This window comes from Cuculus canorus, chromosome 8 (genome assembly GCF_017976375.1).
Source record: "Cuculus canorus isolate bCucCan1 chromosome 8, bCucCan1.pri, whole genome shotgun sequence".
Taxonomy (NCBI): Eukaryota; Metazoa; Chordata; class Aves; order Cuculiformes; family Cuculidae; genus Cuculus; species Cuculus canorus.
The window spans coordinates 9,743,788-9,766,497 of record NC_071408.1 but is presented as its reverse complement, the minus strand read 5'-3'; the positions used below and the strand labels follow the sequence as shown (position 1 = coordinate 9,766,497).

Sequence of the window (22,710 nt, the reverse complement as noted above, 5' to 3'; positions counted from 1 at the left end):
AAATAGTGAAAAACATAACTCTTACAAAAGTAATGATACATGTTTGTTTTATATTTCATTAATACAATTCTGAATTCCATTCCAGAACTGGGCTTTGTGATGTTAAATGCCTGAAGAACAGCAGCATTAGTACTTTGCTCTACAGAGAGACACACTCCAACTCCGCTTAGCCACCAATAACCTTGACAGAATGCACTGTAAGAGCTATCGCAGTGGCACACAATCTTAGCAGAGGATCAGACTTCCATTCTGTGCAGACTTCACTAAACCATGTTGCTCTAGGACAAGTAGTTTGCAGTCTAAACAGGGCACAACGAGTTCCCAGAAGTAGAGATAAGGAAGAAACACAGTTAAAATAAAAAGCAGTAGACTTTAATAGAAAGGTGGAAAAGCATTCATGTGAATGAATACATCTGTTCAAAGTAAAAAGGCAAAATATTCTCTAAAAACTTAATAGCAAGGTCTGAACAAATCCTTAGAAGACAGCTAAACTCACAGATATAAGTAGTTGATGCAAAGGTATAACAAGAGTATCACCACAGCAAAGATGTACAGAACGTTAGCCATACTATTTCCTTTTCAGGAGCTCAAAGGAATATAAATTACTCTTCAGTTCTTGGGAAATAAGTTGTAATTCGTATCTACAACTGCTTCTCACATCATTACTGTTTTGCACATGTGCCTTCTATGCATATAGATGTATACGCATATCTAGCTAGCTTCATATATACCTTCTTGTTTGAGTGCAGTTAATGTACAATTATGTCAGTATGTAACGTTCTCATTTCTCCAACATAAACAACCCCTCAATACCATCGTTTGCACACTAGGGGGAGAGGTAGAAATGTGTTAGAGTGATGTAATTTTCTACCATAGATAATCAATGCACATGTCATCTTAACATAATTCATTAAAAGAGGGCTTAATACCCATATATAATAAAATAGGTAGGCTGCGAGACGAAACGGTGTTATACTAGTCAAAATGCACTTAAATTTGTAGTTTGGCTTTTAAATCACTACAAATAATACATGAACAAATCCACACACTTTTAACTCTCTTAAGTAACAGAAAGCAGAGTAGTCACGGTTAATTTGTTTCTTCGGGTTTTTTTAAACTTTGAAGTTTGTCTCTATGCTATACATACCCCTATGGAGAAAAGGAATAACTATTCAGACAGTAGCATTTACGAATGCAAGTGAAGTATCTGTTATTAAGCCACAAGAGTTGTGTAAAGACTAATAAAGTAATGCTTGCAATAGGCTTAAGGAATCTGCATAGAAGACAGAATATAGCTTAACTCCACAGGAATCTGAGGGGCTGGCTTGGTTATTCATTTGTGGTTTGAGTTTTTTTTAATTACAAATTACGACCATAAGTTTTCTCTGATACTTCCCCTCCTTTCCTTCAACTATTCATACAACTTTCTGATTACAATTTACTTGGACCTACTTTAATGAACTGAAGTATTCAAAATTACCTGAGATTGAAAGATACCTGAAAGAGTACTTTTTCTGTTGTCTATGGTGCTCACTGCTGATGAAATGTTAGCTCAAGAGACGTCTTTTTCAGTTTTGTCCAATTTTCACTGCAATAATCAAGTTATATGAATGTTGATTAGAATATAAACACCATCCCCCATTTTAGAAACCAACACTATCATGAACATAAACAGAATGAGACAATAAGAGTAAAACTAAAAGAGATGGCAGGAAAAATATTCAAGAGTACACTCATTTCAAGCCCTAGAAGGAGCAGAAAACAAAGAAAAGATGGCAAACATTACTATTTTTAATATTATTATTTTTTTAATTAAATATTTAAAAAATGATAGAGTACATAAAGAATAAGAAATCTCCTGTCTAGAAATAATAGCTTGTATTGGCAGAGGTGAATCAGATGTAGTCTCCTCTTCTGCCTGCAGATGCCATTATTAGATCAAATTAAATCTAAACAGCAGTTTGTTGTTTTCTTCATCTAGAGTATTCTCATGAGCCAGTGAACGCTAGAAGAGTTTACTTAACCTTAATTTATAACACTGGTACACGTTCTTTAAAAAGTGCTCTCTCCTAAAAGTGCATTTACATACAAAATGTCTCAAAAAGATGGACTAATGTTGTTTGAAGGCTTCTCAAGTGGTCCAACATTCCTGTTCTGAAGATATACTTAGTCCCAAGATTATCCTTACCTGAAATAAAGGAGTTTCTTATTCCTGATTAAGAATAAAAATGAACAGTTTAGTGCCTAATGACAGTTAGTTTGACTTCCATGGCTTTACCAAATTCCGCAACAAAAATCAATTTATTTATCTTTTTTGTGGTAGTTTACTTTGTGTATTAATGCTGGATGATGTGAAAATGTGTGATTTTTTTTCCTACCATTAAGCCAAATAAAACTAGAGGCTGAGTTGTAAAAAGCAGTAAAGTCGCAGATCAATAATCTCAGAATCATTATTTATTTTTATTAATGTAGTACTATTTTTCAAATAAAGTATTGAATTGAAGAAACAACTTCCTCTCTTATCCTTGAAGTTACTAGAGCTTCAAGTGACTTGTTATGAAGGTAGTTTATTTCATTATTTAGATTTTTCTTAGTTTTGTATTTTCAATTGAAGCTAGAGTGCAGAAGTGTGAATACCCCATACTCCCACTTTAAATATAAAGTTAAAAACAAGCCCCTTTCTTTTTCTTTTATATTTGAAAATAAAATCCATGGGGCCAAGTACATAACGTTCTAACTACTTTTTATCTGAAACCTGGCCAAAGAATATTTTCCTGAGAGAATAAGAGAAAACATTAAAGGAAGCAAACAAACAAATCAACCAGAACCCCAAAACACCACCACAATCAACCCATAAACTACAGATTACATCAACACATAACAAAATAAAGCCATCATAACTTCAGTAAACAATACATCCCATTCACGTTTCTAACATTCTAACTTTCATAACATTTCCCACTCCCCCCATGTGTATTTCTAACTTTTCAATGTTTCTTTCAGAGTCACAGAGCTGAAGACTGCAGATTTGAGGACCCCAGAGAAATCCTTTCAAGACCACATTTAGTGCTCTCAGCAGAAGCAGGTTATCAGCTGCTATAGTGACCAAGCTTCAGCCAAACCCGTAAAAGCCCCAGTCCTGCGAGCCTGTGTGGCCTCTGTGGGTACGTATGGCTACAGATGAAGAAACAGCAGCTAGAAAGTGTTATGCAAAGAGAGAAAGCCTAAGTGCTGAGGGGTAAGTAAGCCTTAAGGGTGAGCCAACATGAACCTCCACTTCAGAGTCAGAAGCTCACAGCTGTTACTTCAAACTTGTAGCTAGGAGTGATTTCTATGCGTGGGTGCAAGTGAAGTGTGAAAGAATAAGTCAATGTATGTATGGTGTGGACAGTTATCTGGTGGAAATAAACATCTTAATTCTATCAACAATTAATTACCAGAAGGTGTTTTAATAAATACTGGGTTTGATCCCACTCCTATGTGAATTCCTCCATTAGAGAAATTTACAACATCAATATACAATCCTGCAAAAGTAATTAACTTTGTGATACACTAAAGTAAAAACAGTGCTTATATTGCATTGGTTTTGAGTCTGCTTTAGTTTATGCTTTAGAACAAACCCCAAAGGTACTATAACAAGAAGATTCCTCTGTGTATTATCACTTTCTCCCAGAGGCTGTCCAGATATTACGTTACAGTCAGATCTACAAAAATGCAAGATGGTGAAAATATCTGGACCACTCTACATCCCTTTATCTTGGCAATATTAGAGTCTCCTTCATTTCACCACCATGCCTAGAAGGTAAAGCAGAGACTGTTCACAGCCATGTCAAGTCCTCTGTTCACCTGCACCTAACCCACACCTACACCTAGCTCCTCGGGAAGACTGGTAAAATAACGTACCATTTGAATAAATTCATTCCCAAATCTGCCTGCTACCAACCCAATCCCTTAACACACATAATTTATAGATAGACTACCCTATAAACACACCTTATCTTATGGTACATTACACCACTAGATTAGCAGAGCCTCAGCTAGGCTCGTTGATGTATTAATGCAATGTGTTGCAAGAGCACTCGCTTACTCCGATGATGTGCAGTCACCATATGTATCATAAGAATGAAATATTTCCTGAGGTATAACTACAGCAAGGGCACAAAGCTGAAGAAAACATTAGCAGAAGTGGGGTTTGTTAACATATTACTCTAAAATGGGGATATAATATTAACAATGTGAATAAGAAAGAGACTGATTAGTGAACTGATTAGACATGGTTAGTTAGCTTGAAGGGAAAAAAAAGACACAAAGAACCAAGCAGCAGGAAGTTACTGGCAACATTTTCACCTGTCCTCAAAATCTATATCTGGTATGATGAAGGGTGCCCATCCGATACTTCAGTTAAAACTCCACCAGAAACCCATTTGTTTGCATGGTTTCTTTCTCCTGAGTTTCAGAAAGGCTAAAAACTGAAAGTCAGTTTGAGCTCCAAGTTCATAAAGAACTCATTTTTCACTTCTAGAAAGGGGGGGAGGGGACCAGACAAAAAAAGTTCTCACCATACACAGAACTACAAACCCAAGATGCTTTCTGAGCAACGCTTCTCATTAAATATAATTACAGAAGCAAACACGATGAATCATCTAGGCAGATGGAGCATCAGTAACACACTTGAATAATTTTGAAATGGGGAATTGACATCACAACACCGTATTTATTAGCAGAAATTGGAAGACATTTAGTATTGTGACATTAATAAACATAGATTAGTTCAAAGGTATTCAGCCACTAAATGTGTGCTGTTAAATTTTTTTTAAAAAGGAAAGAAACTTAGGTAAATATGTCTTTGTTAAGTTTCACTTGCAAGCTACAGAAAAAACTTCTTAGCAGTATTTCAGGATTTTACACTACAATACTTTCAGCAAGGAAGCAGTGCTCTCACAGTGACAAAAGAAGGTCTCAAAAACAACTGTATGATAAGGAATTTACACTTAAAGCTAAATACTGGCAATCAGTTACGTGATCTAGTTTTACCCTTTACAACGCTCCCACTTACATACATGATTCACAAGGACCAGCTGTGTTCTAAAAAACTTTCAGCCAAATGCAAAATAATACAATTACAGAAGGAGAATCACACCAGGTTCCTCCTCACTTTTAAAGCATTCAAATCTGAACAGCTGAATATACTTTGATAACCATTAAGCAGACTTGTAAAGACCTTTACAGTAGGAAAGCGATTAAGCAACATCACACTTCATGTAAGAAGGAAATTCTTAGTTGCAATAAAAACTACTGAATATTTTTGATGGTAGGTCTGCACTGCAAGATTGGGGTTTTTTTGCAAAGTATTAAGGTACACGAGTATTACTAAAAACTTACGTGGGTTATTGGTTCAGCATAATTCCTTTTCCCCCTTTCCTCCACATGAGCAAAGCACAGAATCAATGAATATAATTGTTAACAATTGTGTGAAAGTTTTCAAAGAAAAAGAATGATTAACTCTCTTCACTGTAGTCTTTTCACAGACATGTTCTTGAAGACTGAAATTCTCAAGATGTCAAGCATCTTCCATCAGAAGGAAAGATGATAGCTATGAATACCTGGCTTGGAAGCTTTAACACACAGGAAAAATTTTTAGGTTTAGCTTTTGAATTTCTTAGCATTGTTCTGGGTAAGATGTGCTAGGTCTAGGCCTCCTAGAACGCAGCATTAAAGTGAACCTGGTATTAAAAAATAAAAATTCAAATTAATTTTCACCCAATTTTCACTGGCTTCAGCCAGCAGACTATAGGGAAGAGGTTAAACGATGATTACAGTAAAAAGGACAAGGAAGTAGTTGATTGGCAAAGTTTTCTACAACCTCATGGGATGATGTACTTATTTAGGAATGTTTATGCTTCTAAGCTGTTATGAATAGTACTGACAGTGATTTGAGCAATCCAAAGACAATTTGTGAGCAGCAACAGTCAAGATGAACTTACTTTTGACTGAGTTTTGAAGAGCAACCTCACTTATACTTTAAGACTAGATTTTTCAATGGACTACAAAATCACTAAAAAAAGCATTCTTTTACTATCTCTCATGGTTTTCCCCTACAGAAATAAACACAAAGTTCTTGCTTTGGATTTTTTGCGAGTTTTGGGGGTTTGGCAATCTTCTTATCCAACTGTACGCAACATAAATGCATGTTACAAATGCCCTTCAAAGCAGTCTCCTTCTACAGCTGCACAAGAGTCCTAAGTCAAAGATTTAAGATTAAGAGATGCGAATGTCCCACCAAGTGTTTACAGACTTTCCTAGTTATTCCCCAACAGTTCTTAGTTTCTCCATTCATATTATCTCCAAGAGTTTTTTTTTTAACTTACTGTATTAAATTATTTCTTATAGACATAGGTAATAGCTTTAATAAAAAAAAAAGGCACTATATTACTAACAGCCCCTTAAGGAATTCCATCTTTTCTTGTGAAATTTAGGGTACTGGTCCTCATACAATCACGTTTTTTACTTTTATTCTGCTTACTAATAATATTAGCAATAAATTTTAGCTTTTTGTGATATGTTGCTTTTCCCTTCAGGTTTCCCTGAATTTCTTGATAATAGCATTTTATACCCACTGTATCCTAACAGGTGAAAGCTCTGCATGAAATGGAGGTGAAGACTGGCATTCATTTGTGTGTTTTGGAATCTCCTTCCTTTTCCAAGCAGTTTCAACTGCACCTGTTTCAACGTGTCCTCCTTGAATCTCAGTAGTTTCATTACAAAAAGTTTGAGATTTCAACGGTGGCTGTTCTTGTTCAAGTTCAAAATTTATAATAAGGGAATCAACCAGAGAGTCCAGTTCATCCAAGTTCATAAAAGGCATGGGTATTTTCTGCATAGGATTGTTTGCAAAAGTAGAAGACAGTACACTGAAATAGTTGTTACAATATCCAGCTATGATACAAATCTTATCTGCAAAGCTCCTGAGAGGGCTTGTGTTCCTGTACGACCCTACAAAAAAACAAAAGCAAGAAATAACAAATGCAACGTTTTGCAAGAAGAGACGAGGTCACCCTCCCTTCCTCTTGCTTTACAGGTCTCCTGCAGTCCACAGGTTACTATCAAGACAGGTAATAACCCAGTTAAATACCTTGTAATGTAGAAGAAGCAATTCGACATATTTCAGCTAGGCACTGCTCCAATTCCAAATATTTTTCAGCAATGTTAGTGCTCTTCTTTATTTCCCAATATAGATATTCCTCTTCTGGTAACCGAGATTCAATTTCTTTCTGTATTAATAAAGATCAGTTTAAGAAGAACGACATACATGACAGTACATTAACAATTAAATATGCCTATTATGCATTCAGTCACGTAACACAAAATTATAGTGATGCCAAGCCACAAAATGTAAGATTGTTCCAAAAAGAAGTGCAGATTGTTGACAGGAGGAGAAACAAAAAGCAAATCCAGAAAAGGTTTATCTCGTAGTAGATTAAATTATCTATCCTGGCTTTTAATTCGAAGTACCAATAACTATGGCCAAGAACCATTGCAGCAAGTTATAACACAGTTACTATGGCATTACTGAATTTGAAGCTTTCACATCTAAAGAAAATAAAATAGGTTGTTAAGCGGTTCATAATGAGCACAAAGAGAAAGAAGATATGTTACAGGTACCTCCAGAAACTATTTAAGTAAAATTAATATCAAATATTAATAGTCTTGAGTGGAAATAGAGTAGCCAGAGAAGTTAGCATTCCAATCACAAGACAGCACTGAGATAAGACTTGTAATCATGCAATTGTAAATATACGGAAGGTAGTTTCAATTCCTCTTCTTTGTTAAACACATCCTTTAAATTTAAATCCCAGGCTCAAAGGACTCATTTTGTGAAACATCTCTCTTACCTTTCTGCAGTAAGACATGTTACTTTCAAGGAATCTGGCTAATGCCAAAACATTATCCTTGATTCGACTTTGAATCTACAAAGAAACTTGTCATTAGATTGTATACTTGATTCAAGACAAAGTAAAAAGTATGTTAAGGTTTTAGAAGGATAACAATGAACACTGCTATACTAATAAGAAAAAATATTCAAAAGAGTGTTTCCTGCAACGTAACACACAATATTTCAAGTGAAATATTAACAGGTAGAAAACACTGTTAACTGTATCTGCAAAGTTTGAAATGACCCCTTAGTACAGGATGATCAAATGAGCAAATATAAGCATTCACTAAAGAAAGCTTGTCCTGTAATTTTTGTATCGGTCATTCTAAGTAGCAGGGGTAATCTCTTAGTTAATACCCTGGTGTTCTCCCCCTGATCTCACATCACTTCCACCAGCAACAAGCACATACAAGAATCCTGCAGATACACTGGAATTTGCTGCAAGTGAACAGCATCGACTGGAAAGCAGACTATTGGGTTCCTTGTGGTGGAATCATGAAGCATTTGGGAGTTAAGCAAGCGATAGGAACATTAAAAGTTATAGACAGTTTCATGATTACCCGTAGGATTAAGAATGACAATAGTTACAAAAGAGCTTGAAGAAATTCTTGCTTTCCTTGAGGCTGCTAAGCAATTTCTCTCTCCTCTCCAACCAACTTGAGCCTTTTATCCCACATATTACAGATTTTGAGTAGTAACAAATTCTTTATAAATAAGTATTTTATATATCCCAACTCATTAAGATTTTCTCATTGGCCACAATTCTGCAAATTTCTCAACTTAGAAGAAAAAGAACAAAAATAAAAACACATAAGGCAGAAGACAGGACTGCTCAGACTGCTGAGCTTTCACCTTTGGCCTTGCATGTTGTCTGTACAAAACATATTTAGTCAGAGGAAAAAAGGCAGAACAAGCCTATATGTCTCAACCTTGAAAGGAAGCATGTACACCTAGTACCTTGCTGAAGAACATTTCAATATTTCCAAAGTATTCCCTTGTAATTCAGCCAGGCTTTCTGTCCAAATGGCTTGCCCACTAAGACAGTAGCACATTTCCAAGGGGTACTCTAACTTGCCTATTGCAATTTTCACATAGTCACAAAAATATTTTTACGTGTAATGCTTATTCCTTATACTTTATTCTCTACTTTGCAAAACTCCCTAGAGTATCATCTTCCTCACTATTTGTCACCTAACCAAAATATAAGCACAAAACAGGCTGTAGCTTAAAAAATCTGCTCCGGGCAAAAAGAACCCCAACCCACTACTGAATGCAGCAGAGGTCTTCTCTGCTTTAAATGTCAAAATACACTAGAAAAGAACCAATAACAATGTTTGTTTCAAGAAAGAACAACACCTCCCCAGGAGATTCTGACTTCAGAATAAGAAAAAAACAAAACAAAAATTTTTATTTGATAAAACATAACTGCTAAAATGCTAACTGCAGGACGGGGGAAAAATGTATGCACACATCAGTTTATTTTGAGATAGTAGGAATATCTTTTCTTAAAATTACAAGAATAATTCAATTGAGATCTTATTATGAGAGATAAAAGCTTCCCATTGACCTAATTACCTTTCATATTACAATAAATTTAGAAGGTAACAGAAACAACTCAATAGTTGATGAACAATTTGCTTTAACTTTCCTACAAAGTGTTATTAAGAAGTTGCTCAAAATACCACTGCTGGTAACCAGCCTGGAAAGTATTTGAAGGTCAGCTGCAATTTCAGTAAAGGACATGAAATCAAGTAGGAAATTCCTAGTTTCTGTGTTATTAAATAGCTCCTTTAGTCAACCAGTTTCCCTCTAAAGTGCTAAATTCATGAAAGTGCTTAAGCATACCCCAAGCGTTATGTACATAAGAGTAGCTCGTAAAAGATAACACTAAACTAATCTAAACTAATATTTAGATAGTATGCTGTTTGGGACTAGGACTGTATGAACCGTGTATAACAAAGCGAAGTCTTTAACCTTTCTAATAATCTTCCTGACAATAACAGTGACTGTAGTAATAGCAGAGGCGATTACCATTATCAACATAAAACAACTTTCATGATCATAAGGTGTTACTACACATAAAATATTAATTTTTTTTACAAATCAAACTAAATAGTATACAAAACGTGAGGTCTACTTGCTCCTTCGTGCCAGTTTTCATATTCTCCCTCTTTTTAATGCTTATACTGTTAAATTTTACACAAAATATCCTCCAATGCAGAGATACTGTTCTAAATAAAACAGACTTTGAAAAAAAAAAAATCTACATGTAGGCAAAACGATAAATGCTGTAAAAATTTATGCAAGGTTGTAATCAGTATTACCGCTAGCCCAACTCAAACCTCTGTCGCTAATCATAACTCCATTCCTACTACAAGATTTCTAGACAGAATCACTGAAAAATTACAGGAAATTAAGTATAGTAGTAGTATACGTATTACAGAGCAGTAGTTTTTAATCTTATTCTCATCTCACCTCATTTTGTGGATGTTGTTGTGCGAGTTCTTTCTGCACAATTCTTGCTTTTTCCTGTACAGTATCAACAAGAAATTCCAGCCCTGAGCCTACTCCGTCATAAACGGCAAGTACAAATTCCTTTTAAAACAAAGGTTCAAAACACAATGATTAAAGGAATTGATATGGCCTTGAATTAAATCAGATTTTCCGTAGTGGGCTAGAAATGTAATTTTGTTTTGAGCAAGTTGTTCAGCGCTGGTCTATTCAGTCACATGTCATTTTTGGACCACAAGGGCTCAGAAATTTAGCCTTCTTTTCCTAACTTTCTTCAGATTTCTCAAAAATTCTATGTGGTACTTAATCGCAGATTACTGAAATAATTATTGCATTGCAGTGAAATAGGTAGACATACTCAGTGCAGATACAATCCTAAAAGCACAATATTTCTCTTTGTAGGTGGAAGTTACACAGATTTGAAGGGGGAGCTTTGTTTCTTTTTTAAAGAAAAAAATTCAAGAGATTTAACACATCTATTTTCACCATAAAAAATAAGTATTAGATAAACTCTGAAAATACCTAATTCAGTAGATCAAATTGTTAAATGTAACAACTTTTTTCTGAGCAAAGTTACTGAAAATAAATGTGAAGTCAACATTAAAAATACTATTTCTGATCACTATTTCTAATAAACATTTTTTTCACCTGTAGAATAGTTGCAGGAATATTGTTCTCTTCAGGAAAGAAAATACCAGCTCTTGTGACAATTGCCAAGTGTCCTATGTATTTCATTGCTTGTTTTACTGTCTGGTTTACTTTGCTGCATGCTTCTGTTACCATTGAGGATATATCTGAAGAACATCCCTGAGAAAGAAAAGCATATAATTCACTGAAGCCAGAAAGCATTTGTGGTCAAAGAGCTTTCTTAACACAAGAGTTTCTACTACAAAATAGCTTAAAGCATTGTCAGCTTTACATCTTCCTACTTTCACTGGCTTATCTACCACAGCTAATAGACCACACCTTGCAACCGCAGAGAAGAATGTTACCATTATACTTACACAGGTAAAAAAACCCACCCTTCACAAGGCTGTAGCATGAACAAGAGTTTTATTTACTGGCCATTGTTTTATAAATGTATGAAGAGTAGCACTTCACAACCTAAACCTGTATTTTCTGGGACCAGTACTGTTCAATATCTCTATCAATGATGTTGACATTGAGATTGAGTGCACCCTCAGCAAGTTTGCAGATGACACCAAGCTGAGTGGTATAGTTGCCACACTGGAAGGACAGGATGTTATCCAGAGGGAGCTGGACAGACTGGAGAAGTGGGCCTGCATGAACATCATGAGGTTCAAAAAGGCCAAGTGTAAGGTCCTGCACGTGGGCCAGGGCAATCCCCATTTTCAGTACACGATGGGGGATGACGTGCTTGAGAGCAGTCCTGCAGAGAAGGACTTGGAGGTGCTGGTCAATGAGAAGCTCAACATGAGCTGTCAATGCATGCTCACAGCCCAGAAGGCCAACCGCATCCTGAGCTGCATCAAAAGAAGCGTGGCCAGCAGGGTGAGGGAGGCGATTCTGCCCCTTTATTCCTCTCTTGTGAGACCTCATCTGGAGCATTGCGTCCAGTTCTGGAATCCTCAACGTAAGAAGGATATGGAGCTGTCGGAATGGGTCCAGGGGAGGGCTACAAAGATGATCAGAGGGCTGGATCACCTTACCTACAAGGATAGGCTGAGAGAGTTGGCCTTGTTCAGCCTGGAGAAGAGAAGGCTCCAAAGAGATCTTATAGTGACCTTCCAATACCTGAAGGGGCTACAAGAAAGCTGGAGGGGGGCTATTCATAAAGGCTTGTGGTGATGGGACGAGGGGAAACAGGTGTAAACTGGAGAGGGGCAGATTTAGACTGGACGTTAGGAAGAACTTCACGATGAGACTGGTTAGGCGCTGGCACATGTTGTCCAGGGAAACTGTGGCTGCCCCATCCCTGGAGGTGTTCAGGGCCAGGTTGGATGGAGCCTTGGGCAACATGATCTAGCGGAATGTCCCCGCCCATGGCAGAGGGGTTGGAACTAGATGATCTTTAAGGTCCCTTCCAACTCTAACTATTCTATGATTCTATGTTTCATTTTCCCCTATTATGTTTAAGAACCTATGCTATGAGCATAGAAAGATGTGCATTATTTTGAACCAGCATATGGAAGTACCAGTTTAGCCAGCAGAAATGCAGCCTTTGCTGTTCGTCTTCCTTGGGTGTCTTCATTTGTCATTGCATATGCTGGACATCTAAATGTTTTTAACAAGTTTGTAGTAAATATTGCATTAATGCATAGAAAGCCACTACACACAGATGATTTAATACATTGTACCTGCAACAGTAACTGTAAATAACTTCCCAGGTTCTTTACTTCCTGTTTCATTTCTTCATCAGCTTTTATAGGTCCAGGGCACTTTTGGACATTGTGAAGCCAGAGCTTGGTTAGAACCACAAGCCGTTCAAAAGCAGAAATAATTCTGATGCTGTAGGACTGAGCAGCACGGTCAAGAGAGAAAACTACAATAAAAAAGAGATCAGGTGGTTTCCTTTGCATGTGAAAGTAGTAATGTTAATTCTGATACACAAACGTATGAATGTGCATCTAAAAGAGAAGGCATTAATAATGTTTACTTCAAACTGTTAGGAAAATGATACTTACAGTTTTCTTGACACTCTTCACCTTGCTGTTCATAGGCTTTTGAAATGGCAGAAACTCCAGAGAAAATTGTAAACAAATTAGTTAGGATGCTATCTGCTATGCTTTTTCCTCCTTCATGATTCTGTTCCAGGAAATCTAAAGACGAACTTATAGATTCTTTGCAAATTCCAGGAAGAAATGATTCAGAAAAGCTTGGGCTTGGGCATACACTGGACTTATTCTGTGAACCTATACAATGTAAAAGCAAATCATACATGCAAGAAACTTTTTAAAGTGTGTTTCCATAGTGACTATTTTATACTTGACCAGTCTTCATTTACTGAAGATAGTAAGTCAGAAAAAACATTGTATGAATGTTCTACATATTTCCTATATTCAGTTAGTACAAAGACAAATTCCATATTTAAATTCTTTAACCTGAATCCATCTTTTTCAACAATCAAACCTACAGAAAGACAGAAAATAACAATATCCAGCCAATCTAAAATAACTGAATGCATAAAAATATTTTAAAGACTGAAGCATTTAGTATTTCAAAAAGAAAAGTTTATAAAACCTGACAAAAAGTTTGGGGCTTCCCAAGCCTCAGGACATGAACGAATAACAGTAACACAAATAAACTAAGTCTCCGAGTTATTATACTGGGATTTAGCCTCTGGCAATTTGTTACATAAACTATTATCTTTCTCCAGTCAACCCGCATAGTTAAGCTGAGTAATGTTTTAGGTAAATTTCTTATTTAAGATTCATAAGTGCTGCTCAGGAAGTTTGTGCCCCAATAAAGAAAAATCTAAAAAACCGTACTGTTAAGAGTTTGACATCATAAGCTTGAAGCCATAAACCGGATATTTTTCATTTTTGTTTTCCAAGGCACACTGTCTTTTTAAAGACTCTTAGCAGTGCATATTTTACACATATGCTAGTTCAAAGTTCTTAGTATGAAATGAAAGATGTTCTGCCATAGTAAGTACCTGACACAGAGGAAGTCTGTATATTCTGAATTGATTGTAGTTTTATCTCAGACAAACACCCAGAAATTCTCTTGCTCTTCATGAAACTTCTGCTTCTAGAAAAGGATAGGAGAGGGAAAACGTGACAAAAAAATTTAAAAGAAATCTCTCCCTGCACCCACTGAAACTTCAATGAATATTACAAGACATAAGGCAAAAAACAAACTTCTGCTTTTAATTAACAGGTGACAAAACCTAAACCAGAGTGAAAGCAAGACAGGACACGATAGAATGGATCTTTCTCACTCTCCTCAGGCTCCTGCTACTACAGCAGGATCTTCATTCCACATTCCTATCTTTAAGCTACTGGTTTATTACTGGATTATTATTATCTAGAACTTGAGATTAAAAAATCCACATTTCTTTAGTGCCTACTGGGACCATAGAAAGAGGACGTTAGATTTTTTTTGTCTTGCTTGCTGGACAGAATGAATCACTTTTGGAAAGCCACGTAGGATGGCTTTTCTTCTTGGTGGAAGGCAGATGTTCTGTAAAGCGCCCCAATGTCAGTTAGACAAGGTAACTTATCTGGTCTGGCTGTGGGTGCTTAGGTATCAACGTGCAAGGCCAGCCATGGTAAGAAAGTTGTTTGAGAAGCCTCAGCTGGTCTCGAAGCTGTTAAAGAAACAGCTGGGAGATTCAACAGGGGCTACTCAGCTTTCCCTGGAGCTGTGTTTAAGATGAGTCTGCCACCCTTGGTCCTGGCTGACTTACACTGCAGTTGTGTCGTAACCACCTCTGTGCCTGGCCGTGCATGACATCGATCGGGACCCGAAGAACTGACTTCCCAGTTTGACCGGGAACCTTGCCATGATGGTCATGCCAAGCAATTACTGAACTGCAGGCTGAACCTGCTGTCCCTGGACTTAATCCTGATTCACTAAGTCAATGTTCCAGCTTACAAATGAGTATCACCTTCTTCTGGAAAGAGAAGAAACCGAGGCATCTGTAAGGTCAGGTTCCCACTCATCGGCAGGGTCATAAAATACATCAGCAGCTTTATCGCTATCCTTACTCTGAAAAAACAAAGAAAACGCAGGGAAGGAGGAAGGTTAAACAGAAATAGGGTGATAATAAAGCATACAACATATGGAGAAGACAATGTGTTCTGCTAACAGGACAGCAGGTTTAATATTTATTTTTTTTTAGGATTCTGTGTAATGTAGAAAACTGACTGCCAGACAACTTGAGCTATAAGTGAAAACAAACTAAAACGAGATAGACGTAAAGACACCTAGACACGCAGCACGAGATACAGGAATACCAAGGACAAAACTTCTCAAGAGCTCTCTCCGCATGCCAGATTTATTAAAAATCTGTGCATATAATTTACAGTTTTTATTTATTTCTATATCTGAATTTGTGTAACAGTTCTAGCAATAGTTTTCCACAGGAAACAGAATTCAGTCTTGCTGTCGCCAAGACGTAAAAAAGTTTTGGTAATAAGCATGGCAATATCATTACATCACTAGAAATACTTACATATTAGAGTTATGTAATAAAGGAATGTTTCCTCATTTTTTTTCTGGTTTTTCTTTGATGAATTTTCCTTTTCTGATAAAATATTGAAAGATTTTTCTTTCAGATATGTACTCATATGAGGTCCAACACAAAAAAAACCAAGACTAACCCCATAGCTCAGGAACCAAGAGTGTGAGTGAAGAGAAAGAAATGATTAAGGAACATGTTCTAACCTGTTCCAGTGAGACAAGGCTCAATTCAATCATTTCACTCAGTACACACGGACAAGAACTCAAATACAGACAATTTCTTACTCCCGGTCAGAAAATGTCGGTGTGCAATAGTGAACAGCCAGTTAACATCAAGTTTCTTGTCAAATTGAAGAAATCCACAACAGAAGCTTTTCGATTATTGACTGAGGCTTACAGTGAAGAGATCCCAAAGATCAAGTCTGTGCTCAAAGGAATCCATTTATTGTCAGTAGAAGATGTGAATGCAAAAAAAGGTGGAGATCCTCAACTGCCTTCCAGAAAATTATGTGCCGATTTGCTTTGGACATTGGCAGCATCATCTGCAGCTGTGTCAGCCCAGAAGGGAACTATTTCAAAGGCAATTGTAGTTGATTTTCCTAATTTGTTAAATAAAGAGTTACGGACAGTGTCTTTTTTTTTGTGTGTGTGTGTCCGACCTCGTATATGAAGAGGTTATTCTTTCAAATAAAATTTCAAATAAAATGTACTTTTTAATGAGATGTAATTATTTTCTAAGGTAGAAAAAAATAAGAGCATTCTAAAGTGTAAGAAGCCTTCATATTTTTCCCCACCCGCACCTTCATTGCTCCAATAGTTGAGATTTCTTCCTCTGCAAACTTTAAGTATTTTACATATGCCAGAAAGTGATTTGCATTTGGAAATAGCAAGCATCTAAATATTTATTTATATATTACTTGAAGCAATTTCTAATTCCTTTTTCAATAATGCTCCAGGTTAAACATAATACAGATATTGGAATGCAAAGAATTTATATGATCAGGAGAATCAAAAATTCAAGCATAGGACAAATTTAGACAAGCTGTTCTTTTAATATGAAACTTGGTCTTAAATATAACTTTTTATTTTGTGTATTAATAAAAAAAACTCCAAACTAACATAGCATAATGTACAAGATCATTACGCTTCTACCAGATTGCTTTGGATTCTTCTTTCATATCACCTCTCTCATCTCCCAGAATTTTTCCTTCCTTTACCCTCTATTATTTCATCACAGTCTAAAACAACCTACAAGTCATACAGCAGAAACCAAAACACAAATAAACTGGAATGATGAGCCCTGAAGATCTCAAAGTCCCTGAATACTCTATCGCCACTGAAAAAAAAACAAAAAAAAAAACAAAAAAAAAAAACACAAAAATAATTTTAAGGGCCTCCAGACCCAACAGGTATTTTTAAGTCCTTCTTAGGTCTCTTGAGCCAGAGAGGAATAAAAAAAAAACAAACAATGAAAACACTGTTCACAAGGAGTCAATAAAGATAATCTTATTTCTTATGACAATTCTCTCTTTAGGAGATAAAAGAAAAATACCATCCGCCCAGCAAATAAGAGCTGATACTGTAATCTTGTCTGCATTCAGTAATTTGGAAGCATTGTCTACCTTTACGTAATTGCAAAGATTTTAGCCCATGGCTATAGTATTTTTGTGGATACAGAATCAAATGGCACTGTTCCCACTTCTTCCTATTTTGCATCCTCATCGATACAAAAGACAGCATGATACACTCCAAATTGTGGTACTGCACATTTAGAGCAGTGCAGTAGAAAAATACCTAGTTTGTCTGATTAAAAGCAATGGAATAAAACAAGGGATTAATATGCATCTTAATTGTCAGTTTATTAAACAAAAAATGATGAAAAATACCTTGAAAAAAACTCCCATTGAAGAACCTAAAGCACATACAGACAAAAACAACCTGTAGCAAATTAACTTACCAGAACCAAAGAAAAATAGATAGAACATAATAATGAAAAAACAGTTCTTGTTGTGCTGCTTCACATGCTCTACACAATATGACCTCAATAAAAGTCATTGATTTCTACTGTCCTTTTTCTGTGTGATGGACAAATGTGTGTACATGTGTTTAATTAAAAAAAATTAAAAAATCATGTTCTTGTTTAAGGTCACATAAACAAAAAAATTGCCGAGACTGTCCTGTGTGATTATCAAAAACTTTGACAAAATAGTCCTGATTGTTAGTGGTTTTTTCTTCAATTGTTACTGACCTCATAGAGTTCCTTCATTGCTGCTAGTTTGCTTTCAAATTTCTCTAGGCTCCAGAAAGTTGCTATTCCCAGTTTGATGTTACGAACCTGCACCTGAACAGAAGACACTGTTCCCGTTTTATCAACTTTGTCGTGCCTAAGAATGAGGATTTTTTTTTAAAAAAAAAGGAAAATAAAGAAAAATCACTACTCATATTGCAAAAATAATGACAGCACTTGTAGATAGGACTATACAGAGCATAAATACTTCATTAGAAACACAGAAATTGCTTGAGACAGGTATCTCACAAAGCATACATTAGCATAGCCATTACAATTATTTTTAAGTAAAGGAAAAAAGGAACTCCTGCATTCAGAAACAGCAGTGGATACTAGCATACAAACTCTTGGCTCTCAAGAAACTTTGGACCAAGTATATGCTACAGAATTCTGCTGTCAGAGTTCTTGTTGAAGGATGTGAAAAGACAACATCTGAAAAACACAGCAATACCTCCATCTGCCAGCTTACCTGCATTTACCGCCGATTTTTTTTTAAACGCTATAGAGTTTCCTCTGCACTAAAATCTATCTCTGCTCACACTAAGGACGCTTGAGCAATAAACAGGTCCACGTCTAGAACACTCTCCAGCTACTACTAGTAAGTAGCATGGCATAGCAAGAGAGCCGTGGCGTGAAACAACCGGTCCCAAGCACCCAATATCCACTCTATGAACCTTCTGAGGTTTTTTTTACTTCGAAATAATTCTGTTGTGGTCCTGTGAGCTGAACACCTCCCAGTGGCTGGCACATATTCCTCAGTTTGGTCCAAAAGGAATGCAGTAAGTGTGCTTTAGGAGCACCTTAATATATGACCAAAGAGGGGGGACACAGGCACAGAATCATAGAATAGTTTGGGTTGGAAGGGACCTTAAAGATTATCCAGTTCCACCCCCTGCCATGGGCAGGGACATCCCACTGGATCAGGCTGCCCAAGGCCCATCCAACCTGGCCTTAAACATCTCCAGATGTCAGAAGATTCACCACTAAAGCCCACTCAGTCCAAAATTTTCTGTAGACATACCTTTAAAGTCTTGATCTAAAATTCAAATTTTAAATACACATTCTAAACTAATCTGGCTAAACTACACACTTAACTCTAGCTAGTTGGAAAAACTGATTTGTCATGTTTGATTTAATAAATCTGTGGGAAGAAAAGCAAACAGCTCACTGCACATCCAGACTGCCCCCCAATTTTTATACATATAGATATTTTTATATATAGATATAAAAATATAAAAATATAAATAAAAATGTAAATATAAAATATAAATATGAAATATAAATCCCCTTATAATTAACTCAGCTACTCACCTGTAAAAAATAGTGTTTTTCCCTAATTCATTACTAATCGTGTTGGCCTCTTTGATCATCACAGATAGCTTCAGAGAATTCCAGTTAAGTGGGACTAATAAAGAACATAGCACAAAATAATTAAGTGGATCAAACAATTTAATTCAACAGCTCCAGGGTGAAGAAAAAGAAAAAAAAGAGGAAAAAAAGAAACCCACCCAAAAAACTTGAATGGAATTTAGCCAACAGTAGTTTTCAGATTCCCTGTACATTGAGGGAACAAAAAAAGACCCTCTCAGCCAAGAAAACCTTTTATAAAAGGTCAGCTAAAGGCCATTTCAGGATTAGAGGCATAGCACCAGACACTACATATTAGACTAATCGGATAGAAAAGTAAACAGAATCAATTCTGTTATTATAGTTTCCCCAATGAGTTAATGTTTAAAAAGTTCAACTGAACTGGAGAAGAACTACAGGATCGGGATAGATACAGACTACACGTATATCCAGCTAACCACCCCAAGTGTGATTGAAATACAGCTTTTAGCACTGTCTTTTATATATGGCTTCTGAATGGAAAGGATTGTAGCAGCCAAAAGGTCCCTGTTCAGAATCATTTGAGAAGTGTTAGAAGAAGAGAGAAGCAGAAGCTTATGGATCCTTATCCATTAAATCCAAGCCCACTAAGCAAAAGAGAAGTTGGCGTTGCCCTTGCAATGTCATGTGCATACATACTAGTCATAGTTTTATTTCCACTTCCACGATTCTTCTGAAGGTTCTGTATTTCTTCAGCAATCTTCTGCTTCTCAGCTTCGAGAGCTTCAATTATCTTTGCATGACGAATACTATGATCTGCAAGAGCCTGGAGGAAGGAGGAAAAAAGAAAAAGAAAAAAAAGAAAAGAATCCAAACTCTTAATACTGTTTGTTTAAGCAAAAATTTTTTGTTGCTGTCATTATAGACTCTCAGAACAGAATGAAGTTTATATTAGACATCTGCTGTATCCATAAGAAACCCTTCATCTTCAAACTCTGACAGTTTTCTGGTTTTGCTTAGATATTGACAAGCTTAGAAAAAAATACTGAAATTATAAAGAAACAACTTTTTAAGAAAATAAAGTCACATCTGTTGCAGAAGTCAGGTATATTTGAACACCAGCAAAAGAACAGTTGTCAGCTACATTAATGCTCAACGTATAATAAGCTGGCACAGGCAATGGTCACTAAGGTTTGGTACATTAACAAAACAGTCCACATCACATAAGAAATAAGGTCAGCATTAGTTTATCCCCAAATTTAATAGAATATCATATTCAGATTGTAATATGATATGTTACTTCTCTGATCTTTGCGTAAGGTCACATAGAAGAAAAAATTTCAGACACATTTTACTTGTAATGATTTAAAAAATAAAAACCCAAAACCAAAAACCACACAAACCAAAAAACTGGAGTTTTGGTTTGGGGTTTTGTTGTTGTTGTTGGTTTTTTTTTAATTACCTGCTTGGTAGCCAAGGTCTCCATTTCTAAACGCTTCCTATTGAAGTGCAGTTCTAGCTCAAGATCTTGCTTTGCCTTCTCCAGCTCCTGTATTTTACTTGCAGCTTTTTGGTTATCCAGCTCTTGGATGTGCTTCTTACGAGATTCTTCTCTCTAACATGGAAAGGACAGAGCAGCAGTGTTACACCACATCTACAGCAATATCTGCCTCAGCGATAAAGAATAAGATTTTTTTTTCATTTCAATACATTTAAAACATGCAGACTCAGTGGACTACTCAGCCCAGCACCAGCAATGAAATCGTATATCCCAGTCCACAAAACCTCACATTAAGTCTTCTGTAGTACATTTAGCAAATAGGATATTCCATCATTATTATAGGTCTACATAGAATAGTAGTAAAACTGATATATATTGTAAAAGTACTTAGAAGACTAACAGCAAAGAAGCATACAAGGTTGGAGGAAAAAAAAGTCACATTAACTAAAACACTGTAGTAATTTAAAAGTCTCAGAGCAAGTTATTTTTTGTAGGGATTTTTCTTTACATACAAGTTACTCCCTCATCAAATTCACACTGGATTAACATTTTAGTTATCGTCTAATTTTATGAACAAAACCCCTAGAATAATTCTGAAGGGGATACCTACTTAATAACTTCTTGGGTTAGCAAGAATGATTTTTTTTTTTTTAAAAGAACGAGGATTAGTATTCCCCAAGACACTGTTCTAACATTCAAGACAAAAAAAACAAAACACAAAACAAACCAAACAAAAACCATAAAGAAAACAAGCACACAAACAAACAGAAACCCCATATTACGGCTTCTGTCTTATCTTACTGATATTTTTGATCCAATGATGTAATGGCAACTCACCACCTCTGCTTCCAGTGATTTTATTTTGCTTTCATAAGCTTCCTTTTGTGAAGTCAGTTCTTGTTGAACCATTTCTTTTGCAATTTGGACACTTTGCATCATTTCTTCTTTCACTTTGAGACGTGCCTCTTCAATTTCTGATTCAAGCCTACAAGTGGAAGTATAACACATTTAGAATGCTGGCATTCATCTCTTACTGGCAGCACAGAGATTATAATCTTATCATCTACCATGACAGGAGCATCTATTTTATGAGTAAAAAATATGAAGGTATGTTTTGGTTTTTTAATGTAACTTTTATACTTTACCTAGATGGTTCAGATTTCATTGGGAAACGTAGACATCAGTAAAGGCGGAAGATATTACAGAATTTTAGAATTTATTCTTTTTATTATGCACCTTTCACAAAATTAAGGACTGCAATAGAAACTCACTAAATCACATTAAGATGAAGAAAAGTAAATTTTACATCGCCGAGTCCTGCAGTTTAATAACTCCCAGGAATGACTCAAGTACAAATAACCTTTTACTGTCTCAAATTCTCCACCATCACAGATGACCAACTTTGGTTTCTTCTCATTTGCACTTGCTTCTTGGGGTTTCGATCTCTCTAGAATATCAAAAGCCAATTTCAAACTCATCGTGTGCTTGGAAAGAAATGTAACACAAGAGAGACACTACTTTGAGAACCTCTGGACCTCAGAATTTCTTTAAGAGTAGTCCTTGATAACTGGTCTAGACTGTGGTGATCATCTCCTAGAGGAAGCATTCATTTCAGCTATGCCTAGGACTTCCATTTCCACTATAACTGGAGTTAACAATGACTTGGCTGTTATCCAACTTCCCTTTATTTTGGAAAAAATTTCCTGTCTTTCCCTAAGTTTCTTATTTCTTAAACTTACTGCAAGGTCACATTAACAACAATCTATTTTTAGAACATGAAGATACTATACTTACTGTCTTCTCTGTGCAATAAGCAGTTCATTCTTTGCAAATTCAAAGTCTTTTCGACCATCATGCAAAAACATAGTCCCACAAGATGGCCCTTTAACTTTCTGCACCTCTGCTGGATGATTAAACCTGAAATAATGGTCTCCCCCAAGGATCACTCGATCACCCTATTGGGAAAGGGAACAAAAAAAAAGTTTGCTCTATAACTTTTAGGTTTAT

At 36.1% G+C, this 22,710-nt stretch overlaps 1 protein-coding gene across 4 annotated transcripts in view; it reads right to left on the bottom strand.

Annotated features, from left to right (window-relative positions):
• Positions 1-375: 375 nt before the first annotated feature.
• The window catches only part of KIF14 (kinesin family member 14), a 36,802-nt gene continuing 14,467 nt past the window's right edge, over positions 376-22,710 (bottom strand). For 3 of the 4 annotated variants that reach the window (XM_054073665.1, XM_054073667.1, XM_054073666.1), the window contains 15 exons: positions 22,498-22,658; positions 21,541-21,688; positions 20,665-20,817; positions 19,902-20,028; positions 19,188-19,281; positions 17,838-17,973; positions 15,015-15,115; positions 14,061-14,155; positions 13,090-13,317; positions 12,763-12,947; positions 11,093-11,251; positions 10,409-10,528; positions 7,893-7,967; positions 7,133-7,271; positions 376-6,993 (listed from right to left, as the gene is read on the bottom strand). In XM_054073665.1, the coding sequence (XP_053929640.1) occupies positions 6,608-6,993; positions 7,133-7,271; positions 7,893-7,967; positions 10,409-10,528; positions 11,093-11,251; positions 12,763-12,947; positions 13,090-13,317; positions 14,061-14,155; positions 15,015-15,115; positions 17,838-17,973; positions 19,188-19,281; positions 19,902-20,028; positions 20,665-20,817; positions 21,541-21,688; positions 22,498-22,658 (2,307 nt within the window). In that variant the 3' untranslated portion in view covers positions 376-6,607. The remainder of the gene's footprint in view (positions 6,994-7,132; positions 7,272-7,892; positions 7,968-10,408; positions 10,529-11,092; positions 11,252-12,762; positions 12,948-13,089; positions 13,318-14,060; positions 14,156-15,014; positions 15,116-17,837; positions 17,974-19,187; positions 19,282-19,901; positions 20,029-20,664; positions 20,818-21,540; positions 21,689-22,497; positions 22,659-22,710) is intronic. The other variant, XR_008451113.1, reaches the window with a different exon arrangement.